This window comes from Vulpes lagopus, chromosome 4 (assembly GCF_018345385.1).
Source record: "Vulpes lagopus strain Blue_001 chromosome 4, ASM1834538v1, whole genome shotgun sequence".
Taxonomy (NCBI): domain Eukaryota; kingdom Metazoa; phylum Chordata; class Mammalia; order Carnivora; family Canidae; genus Vulpes; species Vulpes lagopus.
This window is the reverse complement of record NC_054827.1, coordinates 151465337-151484250: the sequence shown is the minus strand read 5'-3', so window position 1 is coordinate 151484250 and position 18914 is coordinate 151465337. Positions and strand designations below refer to the sequence as shown.

The 18914-nt window shown below is 44.1% G+C and overlaps 1 protein-coding gene across 3 annotated transcripts in view; it reads left to right on the top strand.

Annotated features, from left to right (window-relative positions):
- Positions 1-2532: 2532 nt before the first annotated feature.
- The window catches only part of LOC121488670, a 30071-nt gene continuing 13689 nt past the window's right edge, over positions 2533-18914 (top strand). The window contains exons 1-4 of one of the 3 annotated variants that reach the window (XM_041751018.1): positions 2533-3546; positions 9967-10159; positions 14293-14421; positions 18740-18849. In XM_041751018.1, coding sequence (XP_041606952.1) covers positions 3019-3546; positions 9967-10159; positions 14293-14399 — 828 coding nt within the window. In that variant the 5' untranslated portion in view covers positions 2533-3018 and the 3' untranslated portion in view covers positions 14400-14421; positions 18740-18849. Of the gene's footprint in view, positions 3547-9966; positions 10160-13575; positions 14422-18739; positions 18850-18914 lie in introns of those variants that run through there. The other 2 variants (XM_041751021.1, XM_041751022.1) reach the window with 2 other exon arrangements.

Genomic DNA, 18914 nt, shown 5'->3' with positions numbered 1-18914 from the left:
GCCCGCCCCCTCCCTGCGCTCCCGGCGGGGCGGGCGCGAGGCGGCGCGGGGGGAGGGAGCAACCTGCCGCTTCCGCCGGCCCCGCCCCCGCCCCGCCCCGCCCCCGCCCGCGGGCTGAGCTCCGGCTCGCCATCCTGCTCCCGCCGCCGCCGCCGCCGCCGCCGCCGCCCGCGAAAAGCCTGAGCGCGGAGCCCGGCCAGGGACCCGCGCGCCGATGGAGCGCACGAGCAACGCCTCCCCCGCCGACTCGGCGACGCGACTCGGGGCCGCCCGGGGACTTCACCTCCCAGGCTCCCTTGCGCCGCGGTCCCGGAGCGGAGCCGGCCGCCGCGCCGCGGTGCATGCCGGTCCTTGTAGTCCCGCGCCGGGAGGGGGCGGGCACTCCCTGGCTCTCACGGGGGGCTCGCCGCGGCGCGGCGCGCGGGCTCGCGGTGCAGCCGCCTTCGCGCCGCGGGGCTCCCCGTGGGAGGGCGCCCCCCCCCTCTCCACGAGGGCTCGGGCTCCGGCTCCGGCTCCGGCTCCGGCTGCGCTGCGCGCTCCCAGCGCCGGGAACTTCGGGGGCGGGGGTGTCCCCGGGGGCCCCGCCGCGCGGGGAAGCTCGAGCCGGTCCTGGGGCCGCATCACAGGTGCCCCCGCGGCTTCAGCGGCCCGGCCGCAGGGCTCTCGGGAACAGCATTTGCGAGCACCGCGGGAAAAGGTGGGGGCCCTCCATGCAAAACTACGTGCGACGGGATTGGGTGTGTCCGGCGAACCCCCCCACCCCCAGACCGCAAACTGCGCCCCGCAGGACGCAGACGCCTGCAGGGCGCGCCCCGTTAGCGCGTGGGCCCGCGCTTACAAACCTGGGGTCAGCCTCACGCTCTGCTGCAGAGACTGCTCCTCCTCGACAGAGAAGGAAAACTTTTGCACTTTCTTTTTTTCTTTTGCTTTCCCCCCCTCCCCCCTTTTTGGGGAAACTTTTGATTGGATGTAAACTCCTATGGCATTTCTTGCTCTTGCAACAGCGAGGTTGTGCAGGGCTTTCCGGCCCTGCGCAGGGGTGCACCCAAGGTCTGCTGAGAGGTGCCGTGCATGCCTGGGAATCCATGCACATCTTTTTGGGGAAATAGGCCTTATTCTTCTTGGAAACTCCTATGCGTTCAGCTCTACCCTTCCTGGTTTGTGGCTTGTCCCTCTTGGCCAGCTCACTTGCTTACTTGCTTTTTTTTTTTTTTTTTTTTTTCCTACCAGAAAGCACTTCCTTGCTCATCATTACCTCTCAATAGTGAAGATACATTTTCACAAAGAAAGGATGACATTTGAATTTCACAGTCACCTCTTCCAGAATGGTCACAATCGGAGAAGCAAGTGAAATCGCTAGCGAAGGTGCTTTCTGGAATCGTGAGTGGATGGTTTCCGTGACAGGTTCCGCTCATAGTTGCCAGGATGACCAGCCTTTGGCGTTCTCCTGATGGCTTTTACAGCGGCCTACGTTAGTTAGGATGGGCTGGGTTATAGCGCAGTAACAAAAAAAATCTAAAAATTGTAGGGGCTTAAAAGAACAACAACAAAAAAAGGTATTTCCTGCTTCCCTGCCTGGACATGGGGAGCTGTGGGGGAGTGGCAGGGGAGTTTCACTACAGATGGTTCTCACCAAGCAACCAGAAGGCTCCAATCTCTAGAACTTCCCCGCTTGCGTGACCCGTGGATGGCAAACTGGTTCTTCCTGAAAGTTAGACGAGTCAATTCCACTCGCATTTCTTTGACGAAAGCAAATCACATGGGCATGCCACCTTCAAAGGGGCAGGGAAGCGTCATTCTATTTGCCCAGGAGGAACCTAACCCAAATTTACCGGTGAGCTGCACCAGAGAGCATTGCAATCCATTCTTCTAGTCACCAATTTACAGTTCACTCAACTAACACTATAAAATCCCTTCATCCCTTTCACAAATGAGGCAATCTAAACATTTTATTCAGTAATTATGGCATTAATTGCAAAGTTCAGCATCTCTGGGCGATGCTTGGTAGTCCCTGTATTAGACCAGGATAAAACTTCTCTTACTGAAGAGAAAGTACCTCTCCTCCCTGTTTAAACCCACACGCACACTCCACATAGGGCGCTGCCGCAGGGACAGAGCAACCGTGGTGAACATTCCTATTTAGAAAGGGGAAGAATGGGAGATACACATGAATAGTTTTAGCAAATATTTTACCACAGCCAGCATGGATTGCCAACTTTCCAGCCTCTAACAATAGTTTCCTTGCTACCACCCACGGAGTTTCTAAGTCACAGCTACATATTTTAGGTTTTCTGTCATAACTGTACTCCTGGGTACCAGCTTCTACATTAGTCAGAATGGACTGGGTTATGCTTGAGTAATAGTAACCCCAAGTCTCGGAGGCTTATTTTTTTTATTTTTTTTTTAAGATTTTATCCTGAGAGACACAGAGAGAGGCAGAGACCCAGGCAGAGGGAGAAGCAGGCTCCATGCAGGGAGCCCGATGTGGGACTCGATCCCAGGTCTGTAGGATCACACACCCGGGCTGAAGGCGGCGCTAAACCGCTGAGCCCCCCGGGCTGCGCGTCTCAGAGGTTTAATACAAAGATTTCTTTTTTTTTTTTTAATTTCAAGTTTTTATTTAAGTTCAAGTTAGGTAACATACATGGTAAATTTGGTTTCAGGTGTAGAACTTAGTGACTCATCACTTACATACAACACCCAGGGCTCATCTTAACAAAGAGTATTTCTTACTTACACTACATGTTCTCCAAAAGTCAGTATCGGGGAGATGGAGAGAACATCTGTTTATGAGGCCCCACCATCTGGAAGCACCCGATCACTATGACAAGAAAAATAAGATGCTGAATCACAGTCCAGCTCTGAAGGCTTCCGTCAGGAGTGACAAGGTGCAGTGGGTGAAGCGCATCACGCGGCCATGCCTACCTTCAAGGGCGGGAAGGAGCAGCTTTCGGGGCGTCACAAACCACTCGAAACTTCCTAGCTTAGACACCAGCTATTCCTTCAGCTCATAATTCTATGGGATGGCGGTTTGCATCAGGCTCAGCCAGACACTTCTGCTGGCCTGGGCAGGCTCACCCAGGTGCCTGTGATCAGCCGGAGCCACGGAGCCATCAGGCCAGGTGTCCCTCGTCGTCACAGGCTAGCCCGGGCTTGTCCCATGGTCGCATCCGCAGAGTGCGAAGAGCAGCGACAGCCCCACTGTGTACAGGAGCACTTTTTAAGTTTCAGCGAGAGTCACATTTGCTACAGTTCCAATGGCTGAGGCATTGTTGGGCTTGGCCATTGGATGGTAGACACACTGCCAGGGGGAAAGAAATAGTTTGTGGCCACTTTGGCGCATGGGAAAGTGCAATGCCACCCCGTTCCCCCAAGGAACGAGAAATAGAGATATCAATGAACAGAACTAATGAATATAACTGGGGAAGAATTTCTGGGAGAGGGGAAAGAGCATGGCCATATGGGATGAAATACATAAATGGAGCCAACTTCGGAACTCAGCTTGACTTAGAAGAACAAAGAATTTTCCATGGCAAGAACCCCAAGGTATGTTATAATAATCCAATAACTTGATCTTAGCGTAAGCTCAATAAACATAGAGATGGAGTCTAGCTGATTCACTCGTGTATTCTCAGCACCTAGTGCTGTTCGAGGCACTTAATTGGCACTTAATGTTTTTTTTATTGATTTGACAAATATATAGGATATCTATAAAGCCAAGGGTAGGAAAAGGATCATATCCAAGACGTTCCTCTACACCGAAAATCTAGTTAGCCACAAAGGAATTTTCCTCTAACAACAGATCCATGACAAGGAAATGTTAATGTTTTTTGGAAAGATGTTTTTGTTCTGTCATTTCCTACATGTATTATATCATTTATTTATTGCTATGAAACAACCAGTCCATAACTCAGTGGCATAAAAGAGCTGTCACGTGTTACTGTTCAAAAGTCTATGAGTCAGACGGCCGGTTCTGCTGATCTGGATCGGATCTGCTGATCTTGGCTGGGATTGCTGATCCTGGAAGCTGCATGATCTGGGTGGCCTCACTCTGGTCTAGAATTTGGCTCCTTATTTGTTGGGGTGATGGGAATGCGGAGCCAAGTGTCCCATCATTCAGAGGCCAGCTAGAGCTTATTTACATAGTGGCAGCCAGTGAAGCAGCAGACGGTGAGGACTAATGTGCAGCTGCTTTTCAAGACTCTGCGTTGCTTGCTTGCCATTGTTCCATTGGCCAAGGCACATCTCATGCCCAAGGACCAAATCTGAATAAGTGGACACTAACAGATAGCATGGGTATAGAAAGGTGTGAGTAAATTGGGGTCATTACTAATAATTAAACCACCATGAATATCCAAGTTCACTTTTTATCTACCTAAAACTGATAGTTTGTTTGTTGTTGTTTTTACAGAGAGAAGCGCATAGAGGGAAGGGGCAGAGGGCGAGAGAGGATCTTTTTTTTTTTTTTCAAAGCATCTTTCTTTTGCTTTTTAATTTAAATTCAACTTGCCAACCTGTGGTATAACACCCAGTGCTCATCACATCACGTGCCCTCCTTAATGTCGGTCACCCAGTTACTCCATCCCCCAACCCACCTCCCCTCCAGCAATTCTGTTTGTTTTCCAGAGTTAATTGTCTCTCATAGTTTGTCTTCCTCTCTAATTTTTCCCCATTTGAGAGAGAGAGAATCTTTGTTTTTTAAAGATTTATTTATTTATTCATGTTAGACACACACACACACACACACACACACACAGAGGGAGAGAGAGAGAGAGAGAGAGAGAGAGGGGCAGAGACACAGGCAGACTCCAGGCCAGGAGCCCAACATGGGACTCGATCCCGGGTCTCCAGATCACGCCCTGGGCCAAAGGCAAGTGCCAAACTGCTGAGCCACCCAGGGATCCTGAGAGAGAGAGAGAGAGAGAATCTTAAGCAGTCTTCACATTCAGCAGTGCTGAGCCAGATGTGGACCTCAATCTCCTGACCCCATGATCATGACCTGAACCGAAATCAAGAGTTGGTGGCCTACCTAACTGAGCCACCCAGGCCTCCCAGCACGTCAACAGTTTTTATATAGTACCAAGTATTGATATAAACTGCCGGAGGGGCACCTGGGTGCCTCAGTGGTTGAGCGTCTACCTTCGGCTCAGGCCATGACCCCGGGGTCCTGGGATCAAGTCCCACATTGGGCTCCCTGCATGGAGCCTGCTTCTCCCTCTGCCTGTGTCTCTTATGAATAGATAAATAAAATCTGAAAAAAAAAGTATAATCTGCTGGCAAAATTAATAGTTTCTTGACTTATGTGACCATTGGGCAGGCAATTCTTAATCAGGGTACATTTTCATAGAATATGATGTAAACATACAAATAAATTGGAGTAGTTAGAAATATTTATGTTTCCATAGCAGAGAAATATAAGATTTACAGAGGGGTATGACTAGAGTCATGTTGAGATACTAACCAAAAATGAAAGCTGTTCTTTTACTTAGCAGCAAAAAACCCCCAATATACTAGTAGGATTGTAAAATACCTACTCAATTATGGATTATCAACCTGTAAATACAAACATAATATGCATTTTCTAATTTGATAAACTCTAAACACTTTTGTATGAATTCGATATCTATAATTATAAAGCATGAATATTCAATGCCTTAATTATAAAATGTTTCATAATTCTGAAAAGTCTTTTTTTTAGTGAACTTTATTAGCTGCTTTAAAAATATCACAATTTACTATATTTCCTTTAGTTCTGAACTATAATGCAGTGCACTGATCAGAGATCTAAAAATCAAAGACAAATTTGATCAACCAGTTATTTAAGGCATGGAACATAGCCCCTTTCCAGAAAATTTCTAATCAGCCACATAATCATATTATGCTAAATTTTATGCAAGCATCTTAGACTCATCTGAGTTTATGAGCCAAACATTTCTCAGCATTCTTTTTCATATGAGAGTATGGACTCCAAGGACACCATCATCTCAGATATACATGTTGTGCATTTAATTTCAATATTTCAAGTAAATAATTAGAGATATCTAAAAATAGATGAATGATTTTGTCTTCTTGATGCATTTCCAGATGTGATCAACATCTCTTTTGCACATTTATAACTGTCAGGATAACCAATATGAAATTAGAATAAGCACATTTTCTAATTTTTTCAAACAAAGTCATACACCTTTGAGCTTGGCATCTGAATTTAATAGTATTTACCATCTACTTTCTCCTGTATCCAGGCAGATGATAATAGGAGCTATTTATCACTACTCTTTTTGTGTCTACTTGAAACCACTCCCCTAGCCTAACTCATTATTATCACTTTCATTTTCAGCCTTTTAATAATTTCAACGTATTATATGCTTAATATAATGGCAATTTGATCCAATTTAATCCAATTGCATAGTTTAGTATCAAAATCAAATGAAAAATGTCATCCATATCACCTAGACTATTATAGTTTCGAAAGAGTACAGGTCATATAGGTCAATTCCCTATTTTTGCAGATAGGGAAATTGAGGACCAGAAGCAATTTGTGTAGGTCACGCAGTGTATAAGTAGCAATACTCTACCTAAAGATCAGATTTCCTGTGTCCTAATCTTGACTCTTTTTACTATAAGGATAGCCACCATTTTTTGAGCACTTATCTGCATTATTAATTCATTTAACCTTTACAATAACCCTGTGAAATAAGTACTGTTATTATTATTCCCATATCTCAGAGAAGGAATTATAAACAGGCTCAGTGAAGTTAACTTGTCCAATGTCACTTAGCTGGTTAGTGGTGGAACTGCAATTTCCAGCTCTGTCTTTCCAAATTTGACCACTACTTTACATTGGCAAAGCAGAAAAGAAGGTCAATAAAGCTGCCTTGTAAGGAATCAGAAATTGAGAAACATAGGCTTTATCTGATTTTCATGAGGGACTACTATTGATTTGGAGGAAGGTAGTAACAAACACAAAAGTATGGTCCCTCAGTATTTAATATATCATTCAGGCAAACTAGGCTTTCTACGGGCCCCCATCTCACACTTCCATGCTGATCTGCTCTCATGAAGCTTGTTCGATACCTCCAAGCAAAATCATGATAACTCCTTTTTATGTTCTTGAAATATTTTATTTATACTTTTTCCCGTTGGTGTTAGCTCTTTCTTCCATGTATTATAATTACTTGTGGATGCATCTTATTGTTCTACTCTATCACCTTGTAGATTATGATGTCAAGGCCTAGTATTCATCATTTCTGTAAACCTGTTTTCTACATTTAGTTGGTACCAAAGAGACTTCTGTTGACTTGAAATGAAATGGTAACAAATTGGGATTTTTAGAAGAAAAAATGAAAGATACAAGACTTTTTTCACCCCCACACTACCACCATTCTCAAGCTCTACTCATAAATCCAAATTTATTTTTCATCCTTAATGTCAAGGCAGTAACAAAAGGAGATGGCATGATTGCATTTTACAGGGGTTATATTTGGAACCAAGAAGTTAACATTGTTTGGCATTTCTGCATGTTGAAACTCCTGGTACAGAATAAACCATAATGTCTTATATGAATAAATCTCATTACTTTACTTACTGGAATGACATAATGAACAGAAATATGAACAATTTATGAATTTGGAATTGTTTTTCCATGCTGTTGACAATAGATGAGATTTAGTTCTCAGTTTCAACATATAGAATATATTTATTTTGATATGAAAATAGTATAGAATACCAATATTTCATGAAGAGGCTAGGGCAGCCCGGGTGGCTCAGCAGTTTAGTGCCGCCTTCAGCCCAGGGCCTGATCCTGGAGACCCGGGATCGAGTCCCATGTTGGGCTCCCTGCATGGAGCCTGCTTCTCCCTCTGCCTGTGTCTCTGCGTCTCTCTCTCTCTCTCTCATGAATAAGTAAAAATATTAAAAAAAAAAAAAAAGAGGCCATCAGTACACCTCCAAAGTGATTCTAGTAGATTGAGGAAGTTTATTTTTAAATATTATCAGAAAAATATATATTTAAACAGTGAATATGATAGTGGCCCATATTAATATCCACTTAGAGAATAGATGTGAAATAAAGGTAGAAAAGAAAGAAGCAGTTAAATTATACTATGATTTACCTTCATAAAGTAGAGATGGAATTAAAAATGTGTAGTTGGTATAGCTTTAGCACCTTTTAGCTTAGTAAGTATGTCAAAATTATATCATATTTGAAAATTTAAATTATAATATAAAATTTAAATTATAATTAATGATTACTTATGCAACTATGGAAGGTAAAGAATAGTCTAATATTATCCTGTTATAAGCTTTCAAATTGAATAGGCCAAATTGCCTGATCTTATTCTTATACACTAAAGTCATTAAGCTCTACATCAGAAACTTGAAAGAAAAAGAAATCTAAATACAAAACTCAGCAACTATTTTGAGTATCATTAGTTTCCATGATTTCCTTCTCCATTGTTCCCAGGAAATAGATTAACAAGGCAGAAGGTTGAGGTGGGAAATAGGGCTGAAAGCCCGGGATTAGTTGAAAGGTTGTGTGAAGAGCTGTGAGAACTACCTCCTCTAGATTCCCTCGCCTCCAGGTGCAGTCAGGCTTTATTCCAATGCCTGCAAGAAATAGGAAATTTGTTCTTTGGAGAAATTGGACTGGAGAGATTATGGATTTGAGGAGACCAAGTATAGTAGAAGAGGGGTTAAAGTTGCAAACTGAGCACAGATTACTAAGTAAAAGTTTGCTAAATTGCCCCCAACTTGCTCCTACAATACCCATAACCAGACTTGTACTTTTTAACAGGAAACTAAAGATCCTTCTCAAGAGAAATTCAAAAGTATAGGAAAGACTTACAGATGGAACATTTGAAAAATCTCCCCAATGAAAAACTGGCTTCCTGCCTTATCACATTTCAGTAAAGTCCACCAGTCATACGGCCCACCCATGTACACAGAGCATCCAATGAATGATTAAGGGTTTCGTTCATAAATATGCATTGGCTGCCAAGAGCCCTTAGACATTTGAGGAAAATATCCAACTTGAAAGAGACCAAAACAAGCAGATAAGAGTAATTCAGGAAAAACAGAAAATTCAGGGAGTAGAAAAAAACTTTTTTTAAAAAAGATTTACTTATTTATTCATTCAGAGAGAGCTTTTTTTAAAGAGTTATTTATTAGAAAAAAACTTCTAATTAATTAACATCCTCAAAGAGATAAAAGAAGATATTGCATCAGTAAAACAAGAATTACTTTGAAACAAGATGCTATGGAAACAGAGAAATCAAGAAAAATCTCTTGGAAATTAAAAATATGTCAGAGGAAATTAGATGAAATTCAATAGAAGTGTTGAGATAGAATATTTCTTCAATGTCGCATTAAAACAGACAATAAGGAATGCCTGGGTGGCTCGGCTGGTTAGCGTCTGCCTTCGGCCCAGGGCATGATCCTGGGGTCCCTGTGTGGAGCCTGCTTCTCCCTCTGCCTGTGTCTCTGCCTCTCTCTGTGTCTCTCATGAATAAATAAGTAAAATCTTAAAAAAAAAAAATAAAACAGACAATAAGAGATAAGGAAATTTCAAGATCAATCCAGGAAGTTCAAGATCTGACCAACATGAGTTCCAGGAAGAGAGAACAGAGCAAATTGAGGGAAGGGTGTTATCAGAGAAATAATAAAAGAGAAGTTGAGCCTGTATATTGAGAGGTTTTACTCCAAGGCATATAATCATGAAATTTTAGGATCCCAGGAATAATGAGGAAATTAAGAAAACTTCTAGAGAGCAAAAGTAGACCATATACAATGGATAAGAAACAGAATACTGTTGGACTTCTCAATAGATGACAATGAAACCATATCTTTAAAAATGACCTCCAACTTAGAATCCTAAAATCATCAGACTATCAGTCAATTATGGGAATAGATTGGAGATTTTTCAGGTTTGCAAGGTCTCATAGCATTTTCCTCTCATATGCTTCTGTTCAGGATGCTACTTGCATATGCTTCTTCATGACACGGAAACAGGGACTCCAACAGAAGAGACCAGTCAAGGGAATTCCTAAGATGAAGAAGGGCAGTCACAGAGGACAGCTGGCAGCAGAGCCTGAAAGCAAGTCCAGATGGAGGAATCCAAGGAAGAATTTCCTGGGAAAAAAATGGAGCAGAAATCATATAACAGGTTTGATTTATGAAAAATTGGAAACTGGAGCGCTGTTGGAGAGAGCAAAAAGAACTAGTAGTAGGCCCATAGATGACTTAGAAAATAGAAAAGATACTCAATGTCTGTCACTTTGCATTTTTATTTCTGTTTCTCCAATGTCTAAAATAGTGGCTGGCATGGAAGAGGATCTCAGTGAGTGCTTCCTCGGTAGACGGATAGGTGGATGGATGGGTGCTAAGAGTAAACAACTTTGTGCCCTCCTCCATCAGCACCCAACACAGTTGCTTGGACATAGACAAACCTCTATGAGTGTTCACTGAATTTATGAATGCAGTTTGTTTACTCATTTGATAATCCCTTCACAATAGATTACTTTGTTTTGAATTCAGAAATTAAATAGGTTCGATCAAGGAAGGGAATTTATTAAAATTCTAGAAAAATTCAAGATGGTAGCTTTAGTCAGAGAGTGGATCCAGGTACTCAAAAATAATCTGGGGCTGCCCGGGTGGCTCAGCGGATTAGCGCCGCCTTCAGCCCAGAGCCTGATTCTAGAGACCCAGGATCGAGTCCCGCGTCGGGCTCCCTGCATGGAGCCTGCTTCTCCCTCTGCCTGTGTCTCTGCCCCACTCTCTCTCTCTCATCTTTCACGAATAATTAAATAAAATCTTAAAAAATTAAAAAAATAAAAAATAATCTGCTTCTGCCCCTTCCCACTGCTTTCCTCTTGGTTGTCTTCATACTTAGATCAGCTCTCCCCAGATGCTGGCTAAGATGGCCATGAGTAGTTGGAGACTTAATCCACCAGATTACCAGACACCTCTTTTTTAGTAGTTCCCCCAAAATCTAGAGGTGTTTCACAGTTGACCAACTTTTATCAATTTCCTGAGCCAATTATTATGGCCAAAGTAGTAAGATGTTCTGATTGGTTAGGCCTGGGTTACATGATGAATTCCAGCATTATGAGTCAACTTCACCCAAACCACATCCACTCAAAATCAGGGAGAGATGGTTCCTCAAAGGGATACCAGGGCCCTATTACCAGAAAAAGGGAATATAGATATCCAGACTGGCAAAAACAAGTAGCTCCTTTACTGAAAAGAGATTTACCCGCTTTTACCCTGACCTCTATTAGAGAGACAAATATTCCTCAAATAAGCCTTTTGGAACAGAAATAACATTTGAGAATGCTTGTTAAATGTGACTTTATTTTTCCTTCTATCTCATCTGACCATTCTCATTTCTTGGCATGTAAATTGGGGACCAGCTCCGTTCAATAGAGATAGGATGTGAGACACAGTGCAAGCCACACGCACACTTTTAAATTTTCTGGTAGCCACATTTAAAAAGTACAAGTGAAATGAATTTTAAGAGTATATTTTATTTAGTTCATTACATCTAAACAACATCATTTCGACAGATAATTAACATACAAGGCATTAATGAGGTGTTTTATGTTCTTTTTCTGTCCTAAATTTTTGAAAAATCTATATGTATTTCACACTTGCAGGACATTGCCATTCAGATTAGCCACAGTTCATAGTTACATGTGGATAGATGCTACCATACTGGGCAGGACATTTCTGGCCTGTGAAAGCTTTTATATTCTATTAAGTAGAGTCTTTATTCTCTCCCTCCCCCAGCGAATTTCCTCCCTCCTCTTTCCATTCTAGACATTTTTAAATCTAATCAAATAGTACAATGCCTCAAATAGGACAATGTTAATTTATTCACAGTCTTATGATTTGGAAAAGGGAATACAAAGAAGTGTTCACATATTTTCTACTTTTCAAGAAAAAGAGCTGAAATGACACGGCAAATCACACTGGTGCTTTCATTCAGCATGAGTCAAAGCAATATGAAACAGATGATCACGTCTTGATGACAATTATGGTTCTATTTGGCAGGAAGAAGTGCAGGAGGAATTTGGCCTGGTAGCTTTAAACAGCCGCCCTGATAGGTTCTACAAGGAATGGGGAGGGAGAGGAATCAAGCTGCCCACATGCAGCTAATGAAGCAGTTGCGTCACGCTGTTGGGGGAAACTCAGTTGCTAAGACAGGATGCCCCTTAGCACACCTCTGTTCCTCCAAGGGGTCTGTTTGCATTTACTCACTTTCAAGAATAAATCTTCAGATGTGCTCTTTATCCATTTAAAAAGCAGACTCTTCTATTACGAATCTCTTGATCTGTCTGAGGGGTTTCTTCAGGGGCACGTTAAAGCTTATGTAAAACTTAATGCCGAGAAAAAATAAATTTATATATATAAAAAAAAAAAAACTTAATGCCGAAGCAGCATTTTCTTCTAAAGCATTGTCGTAAAGTGCTCTAAGTTAAGATAGATTTAAAAAAATGAAATAAAATTAAAAGCCCTCCAAAATGTCAGCTACTTTAAAATCAAATTTTAATTTGATTTTGTCCAAACAAAACTGCAAGATAGTTGACTCTTGAACAAGGCAGGTGTCAGGGGCGCTGATCTCCTTGCACAGTTGAAGATCCAAGCGTAACTTCTGGCTACCCAAAAACTTAACGAATAGCCTACTATTGACCTTATAGGTAGTAAGTTAAGTTTTGATGAACACGTAGTTTGTATGTCATATATCTCATATACTGTGTTTTTACAATAAAGAAAGCTAGAGAAAAGAATATGTTAGGAAAGCCATAAGGAAGAGAACCTGGGTCTATAATACTGTAGTGTATTTTTTTTGTACTGTATTTTAAAAATTCATGTTTAGGGAGACCCATGCATTCAGACCCATGTTGTTCAAGGGTCAACTGTGTATATAAAAATGTGACAGGGGCACGTGGGAGGCTCAGTCAGTTAAGCATCTGACTCTTGATTTTGGCTCAGGTCATGACCTCAGGGTCATGAGACGGGCCCTGCTTTGGGTCGGAGCTGGGAATAGAGCCTGCTTGGGATTCTCTCCTTCTCCTTCTGTCCATCATCCCCAGCCCTCCTCTGGGGGATTCCACTTTGCTCATTCAGTAGGATTGGAACTTACATGCAGCTACAGAAATACCGCTTATTATTTACAGAAATGTCTTCAACAACTTGCATTTGGATAAACTGGGTGATTTGATTTTAAAATGTCAATATTTGAGATACGCACCTAATCATAAAATATCTTTTAGTCAGAAAGCAATAGCTCACACATAAGAATTCCATAAGCATTTTGGGCACCTAACATTTGTCAAGTGCTACTACACTAGGTGCTGGGTCTTCAGTGATAAGTCCGGGAATCTGCCCCTGTGATTAGGGCATATGCGTATAGTATGTATGTGCCGTATTTGTATACTTCCTTGTTCAAGATTTTATTTTTATTTACTTAATTTGAGAGAGAGAGAGAGGGAGCACAAGCAGAGAAGGAGGGAGGAACAGGCTCCCCACTGAGCCAGGAGCCCTATGCGGGGCTCAATCCTAGGACCTTGGGATCACGACCTGAGCTAAAGGCAGACGCTCAACTGACTGGGCCACCCAGGCGTCCCCATACACTTCCCTTGTAGAGGTTACACCTTGATTTCCCCATGAAGACCGTTCTCCCTCCTATTTTCAGTTTATGTGCTTCCTATGGCGTTGAGTTCATCTCCTATGAACAGGGACCCAGAACTGGCCACTCAGAACATGGTGTTCCCCTGGCACAGTGATTGGCTCAGATACAGGCGCACTACCTGCCCAAGGCCAATGGGACACAATGAGGTTTGGGAAGGCCCTTGCGCTCTGCACTGAATGTGCTACAAGCACCGTGCAGTTCACTATTTTGGATTCAAGAGTGAAGCCAACACCAAGAAACAGAGCTCACCAAAGGAGAGAGGGAAGCCAAGCCCTGTAGTGAGTTCCATCTAAACCAATCGCCTGGGACCATAGGATGAGAAGAAGAGAGTAAACCAAATGGAGGCAATGAGTTGGAGAAGGGTGGGGGGCGTGTTGGAATTGAGAAAAGGAAAGAGGATTTCAGCCAGATAATGTAAGACTAAAAGCAGATAGAGCATGATGAATGGGGAAAATCTCAAACAATTAGTCTGGGGAAAAAATAAAGTGACGACAAGAGAGTTTATCAGAGAAGACACTGGAGAGAGTCAGCCTAGCTCCCCTGTCAAGGAACATCGCACAGGGGTTCAAGGATCATTGACATGGTCGTATTTTTATTTGAGACAGAACACTCTAGAGGCATTGCAGGCTGCATTGGAGGGTACGAGAGGCAAGGAAAACATTTCGAAGACTTTACCACAATCTATTCAGGAGCTAATAAGATTTGGAAATAGACGATGGGGAGAAGGCAAAGAGGTAATGAAATTCTTATTTTTTTATTTTATTCAGTTGGAGTTTAATTTTTTTTTGTCCAAGTAATATATATACATGTGTGTGTGTGATTTCAGGGTAAACTAGTACTGAGTGGTTTTTGCTCTTCCTCAATCCTATTCCTATTCCCCAGAGCAAACTACTTTTAATTTTTAACTGTTAATATTAATATTTATTCTTGTGGTCAGTCAGGGCTGCCATGTTCAGTCGTACCCTGTAGAATTTGCATGACTCTACGTGGCAGCCCTCCATCACCTCTACATCTCTAAGTAATATGTATCCACCACTATTTCTTGATTTCAATTTTAGATACTATCAAACTACCCATTTCCCCCTCCTCCTACCTTTCATTACAGTTACACCACTATTTTAATTTATGTTTTTAAATACATTTGAGGGACGCCTGGGTGGCTCAGCGGTTGAGCATCTCCATTTGGCCGAGGGCATGACCCTGGGGTCCTGGGATCGAGTCCCACATCGGGCTCCCCGCAGGGAGCCTGATTCTCCCTCTGCCTGTGTCTCTGCCTCATTCTGTGTCTCTTGTGAATAAATAAATAAAATCTTTAAAAAAATTGATTATTATGGGCTGAAATATATTCTCTCCAAATTTATATGTTGAAGTCCTAACCCCCCTGTACACAATGTGACTGTATTTGGAGACAGGGTCCTTCAAGAGGTGATTAAGTCGAAATGACCAGCCCTGGTGTGCTTATAAGAGGAGGAAATTTAGGGGCGTCTGGGTGACTCAGTGGGTTAGGCATCTGCCTTTGGCTCAGGTCATGGTCACCGGGTTCTGGGATCCAGCCCGGCATCCAGCCCTGGTTCTCCCTCTCCTGCTCCCCCTGCTTGTGCTGTCTCTCTCTCTTTTTCTCTCCATCAAATAAATAAATAAAATCTTTAAAAAAAGAAGAAGAGGAAATTTGGACACAAAGAGCCGTTGGTAATATGCGCAAAGAGAAAAGACCCTGTGAGGACAGAGTGAGAAGGTGGCCGTGTGCAAGCCGCGGAGACAGGAGTCAGGGTGCCATCGGCTCGGCCCGCCTCTTGATCTGGGGCTGCCAGCTCTGGAGCTAGAAGGCATCTGTCGTTTAGACTACTCAGGCTGTGGTATTTGGCTATGGTAGCCCTAGCAGATTAATACAATGATTAAACTTTAAAATATGTAACGTATAATGTCTGTCCTTCTCCGATTGACTTACTTCACTCAGCATCATACCCTCCAGGTCCCTCCACATGGAAGCGAATGGTGGGTATTTGTCGTTTCTAACGGCTGAGGAATATCCCACTGTAGACACAGACCACAGCTTCTCTATCCATCATCTGTCGATGGACACCGAGGCTCCTTCCGCAGTGTGGTTACTGTGGACATTGCTGCTAGAAACATCGGGGTGCAGGTGTCCCGGCGTTTCACTGCATCTGTATCTTTGGGGTAAATCCCCAACAGTGCAATTGCTGGGTCGTAGGGCAGGTCTATTTTTAACTCTTTGAGGAACCTCCACACAGTTTTCCAGAGTGGCTGCCCCAGTTCACATTCCCACCAACAGTGCAGGAGGGTTCCCCTTTCTCCACATCCTCTCCAATATCTGTGGTTTCCTGCCTTGTTAATGTTCCCCATTCCCACTGGTGTGAGGTGGGATCTCGTGGTGGGTTTGATTTGTATTTCCCTGATGGCAAGTGATGCGGAGCATTTTCTCATGTGCATGTTGGCCGTGTGTATGTCTTCCTCTGTGAAATGTCTGTTCATGTCTTTTGCCCATTTCATGACTGGATTGTTTGTTTCTTTGCTGTTGAGTTTAATAAGTTCTTTATAGATCTTGGATACTAGCCCTTTATCTGATCTGTCATTTGCACGTATCTTCTCCCATCTGTAGGTTGTCTCGTAGTTTTGTTGACTGTTTCTTTGGCTGTGCAGAAGCTTCTTATCTTGATGAAGTCCCAATAATTCATTTTTGCTTTTGTTTCTCTTGCCTTCATGGATGTATCTTGCAAGAAGTTGCTGTGGATATAAAAATTAGTGAAAGGGAATAAAGGGAAAGGAGAGAAAATGAGTGAAATATCAGTAAGGGTGACAAAACATGAGAGACCCCTAACTCTGGGAAATGAACAAGGGGTAGTGGAAGGGGAGGGGGGCAGGGGGTTGGGGTGACTGGGTGACGGGCACTGAGGGGGACACTTGGCGGGATGAGCACTGGGTGTTATGCTATATGTTGGCAAATTGAACTACAATAAAAAAATTAAAAAATAAACTATATAATGTACAGCTATTGCTTGTTTCATCATCATAGACAGTGGGCTCGATTCTCTATTTCTCAATATGAAGCCTCTTCGCTCCCTTCCCTTTGTATTTGCTCTTTCTGTCCCTTTCAGTTTCTACTTTCTTTCATCTGTATTTTTACATCAAGTTTGATGACATTTATAATCTATGTTGTGACCATATTGAAATCTTCTGTGCTTTACAGGTTGATCCTAAAAATCAATAATCAAAGTAAGTTATCTACATGTTATGATGATGTTCACTTAATAGCCCAGAAGTTTATTTTTTGTTTTCCCTAAGTTTACTTACTTCTCTCTTCCTCTCCTTCCCTCCCTGCTTCCACCTGTCTGTCTCTTGAACTGGACAGGCGTGTGGGTTTTCTGGGATGGGGTAGGCTTGGCTAGAGTTGTGGGTCAGGTTCACGTGCACCCGCCTGTCTCACTTGCGGGTCTGGGCCTGCTTGGGGGCCGGCTCATCACGAAGGTAGCAGAAGGGCGTGAGAGCGAGCAGGAAAGCATGTGACTCCTCCCCTATGTCACACTGGCTAACATGCCATCAGTCAAATCAAGTCACACAGTCAAGTCCGAAGTCAACGGGATGGGACGTACAGTCTGCCCCTTATGACCCTCGGCAAAATTGAGGGAGGGAAAGAAGCCTTTGGAGCCCGTCGTACAATCTACCACAGGAGCCATGGCTGTGGCCAAGCGCCAGAGCTTCCCCTGAATCATTGGCTTAATTCCTTCGGAGAGGAACGCTACTGTTCTTGTTTTTCCATGCAAATACCTGGTTTTGTTAAAGATCATATACATTTTTAAAAAAGCTCACATATGTGGAATTATAAAACATCTAATGGTGCCTTACATAAAGCAGCCCCTCAGTGAATCTTTGAATGAATAAATGAATAAGTGAGTGAATAAGAAGGAACTAGTTGTTGTTTTATTCTTTTTTAAAAATTTTTATTTATTTATGGTAGTCACACAGAGAGAGAGAGAGAGAGGCAGAGACCCAGGCAGAGGGAGAAGCAGGCTCCATGCAGGGAGCCCGGTGCAGGACTCGACCCCGGGCCCCAGGATCAGGCCCTGGGCTGCAGGTGGTGCTCAACCGCTGGGCCCCCCGGGCTGCCCTAAAGTCCAATTTCTAAGCATAAAGACGCGGTTCCTGGAAGCTTTCGTGCGCCCCCGCCAGCTCCACGACTGCGGTGTCCGCAGGGCTCCCCGGGGTCCCTTCCCTGCGCGCCCGCCCTAGAGCCCTAGAGCGGCTTCCACCGACCGGGCGGGACACCGAGCATCGCCCACCGGCCCACCCCGCAGCGGGGCCGCTCCTGCTCCGTCGGGGTCTGGGTCTCCGCGGCGCCGCCCCCTGCAGGCCCCCCCGCGCCCCGCGAGGTGCAGACGGGCCGGGGCTCCCTGCCTGCGGCTCCGCTCGGGCTCCCGCCGCGCCCCCCCCCGCTGACCGCGTGCGCCCAGGGAGCTTCGTGGAGGTGCGGTGCGTCCCGGGGGGGGGGGGGGGCTCAGAGCCCGGTGGGCGCCAGGGCGACCGGGGCGCATGTAAACCGGGACCTGAAGGCGAGGCCTGGGCGCTGACGCTGCTTAAGGTGGAATCCGGGGGACCCCGGGGTGGCGCAGCGGTTTTGCACCTGCTCTTGGCCCAGGGCGCGATCCTGGAGACCCGGGATCGAATCCCACATCAGGCTCCTGGTGCGTGGAGCCTGCTTCTCCCTCTGCCTGGGTCTCTGCCTCTCTCTCTCTCTATCATAAATAAATAAAATAATAATAATAATAATAATGTGGAGTCCACTGCAGGGGACGCCAAAGATCCCCAACCTAAAGGTTCCTGGGCTCACTGATTTTTCTAGTTCGTTGTGTCCTTCTCAGTGTAGCCTTTTCATATTGCTTCTCATTTCCTAGGACTTCTAGAATTCATTATTCTGCTGAGGTTCTCGTAGACTTATTGGGAATAAGCTCATAACTACGGCTCAACTTAGCATTAGCGGCTGCTGAAAATTTACAGCAATTGTCACCTCATCACATAAGGACTTCATTTCCTCAGAAACCCGGTGTCCTAGGAGGCCCGATGATTCTCCCAGGACTGGAACCAGTCGCCAAAATCTCTGATGCAAACCTGGAGTTGTATACACTGCGGTATGACCCAGCCATGAAAAAAGAAGGAAGCTTCTCATGGGGGCAACCTGGATGGGCCTTGAGGGCATCATGCAAAGTGAGGT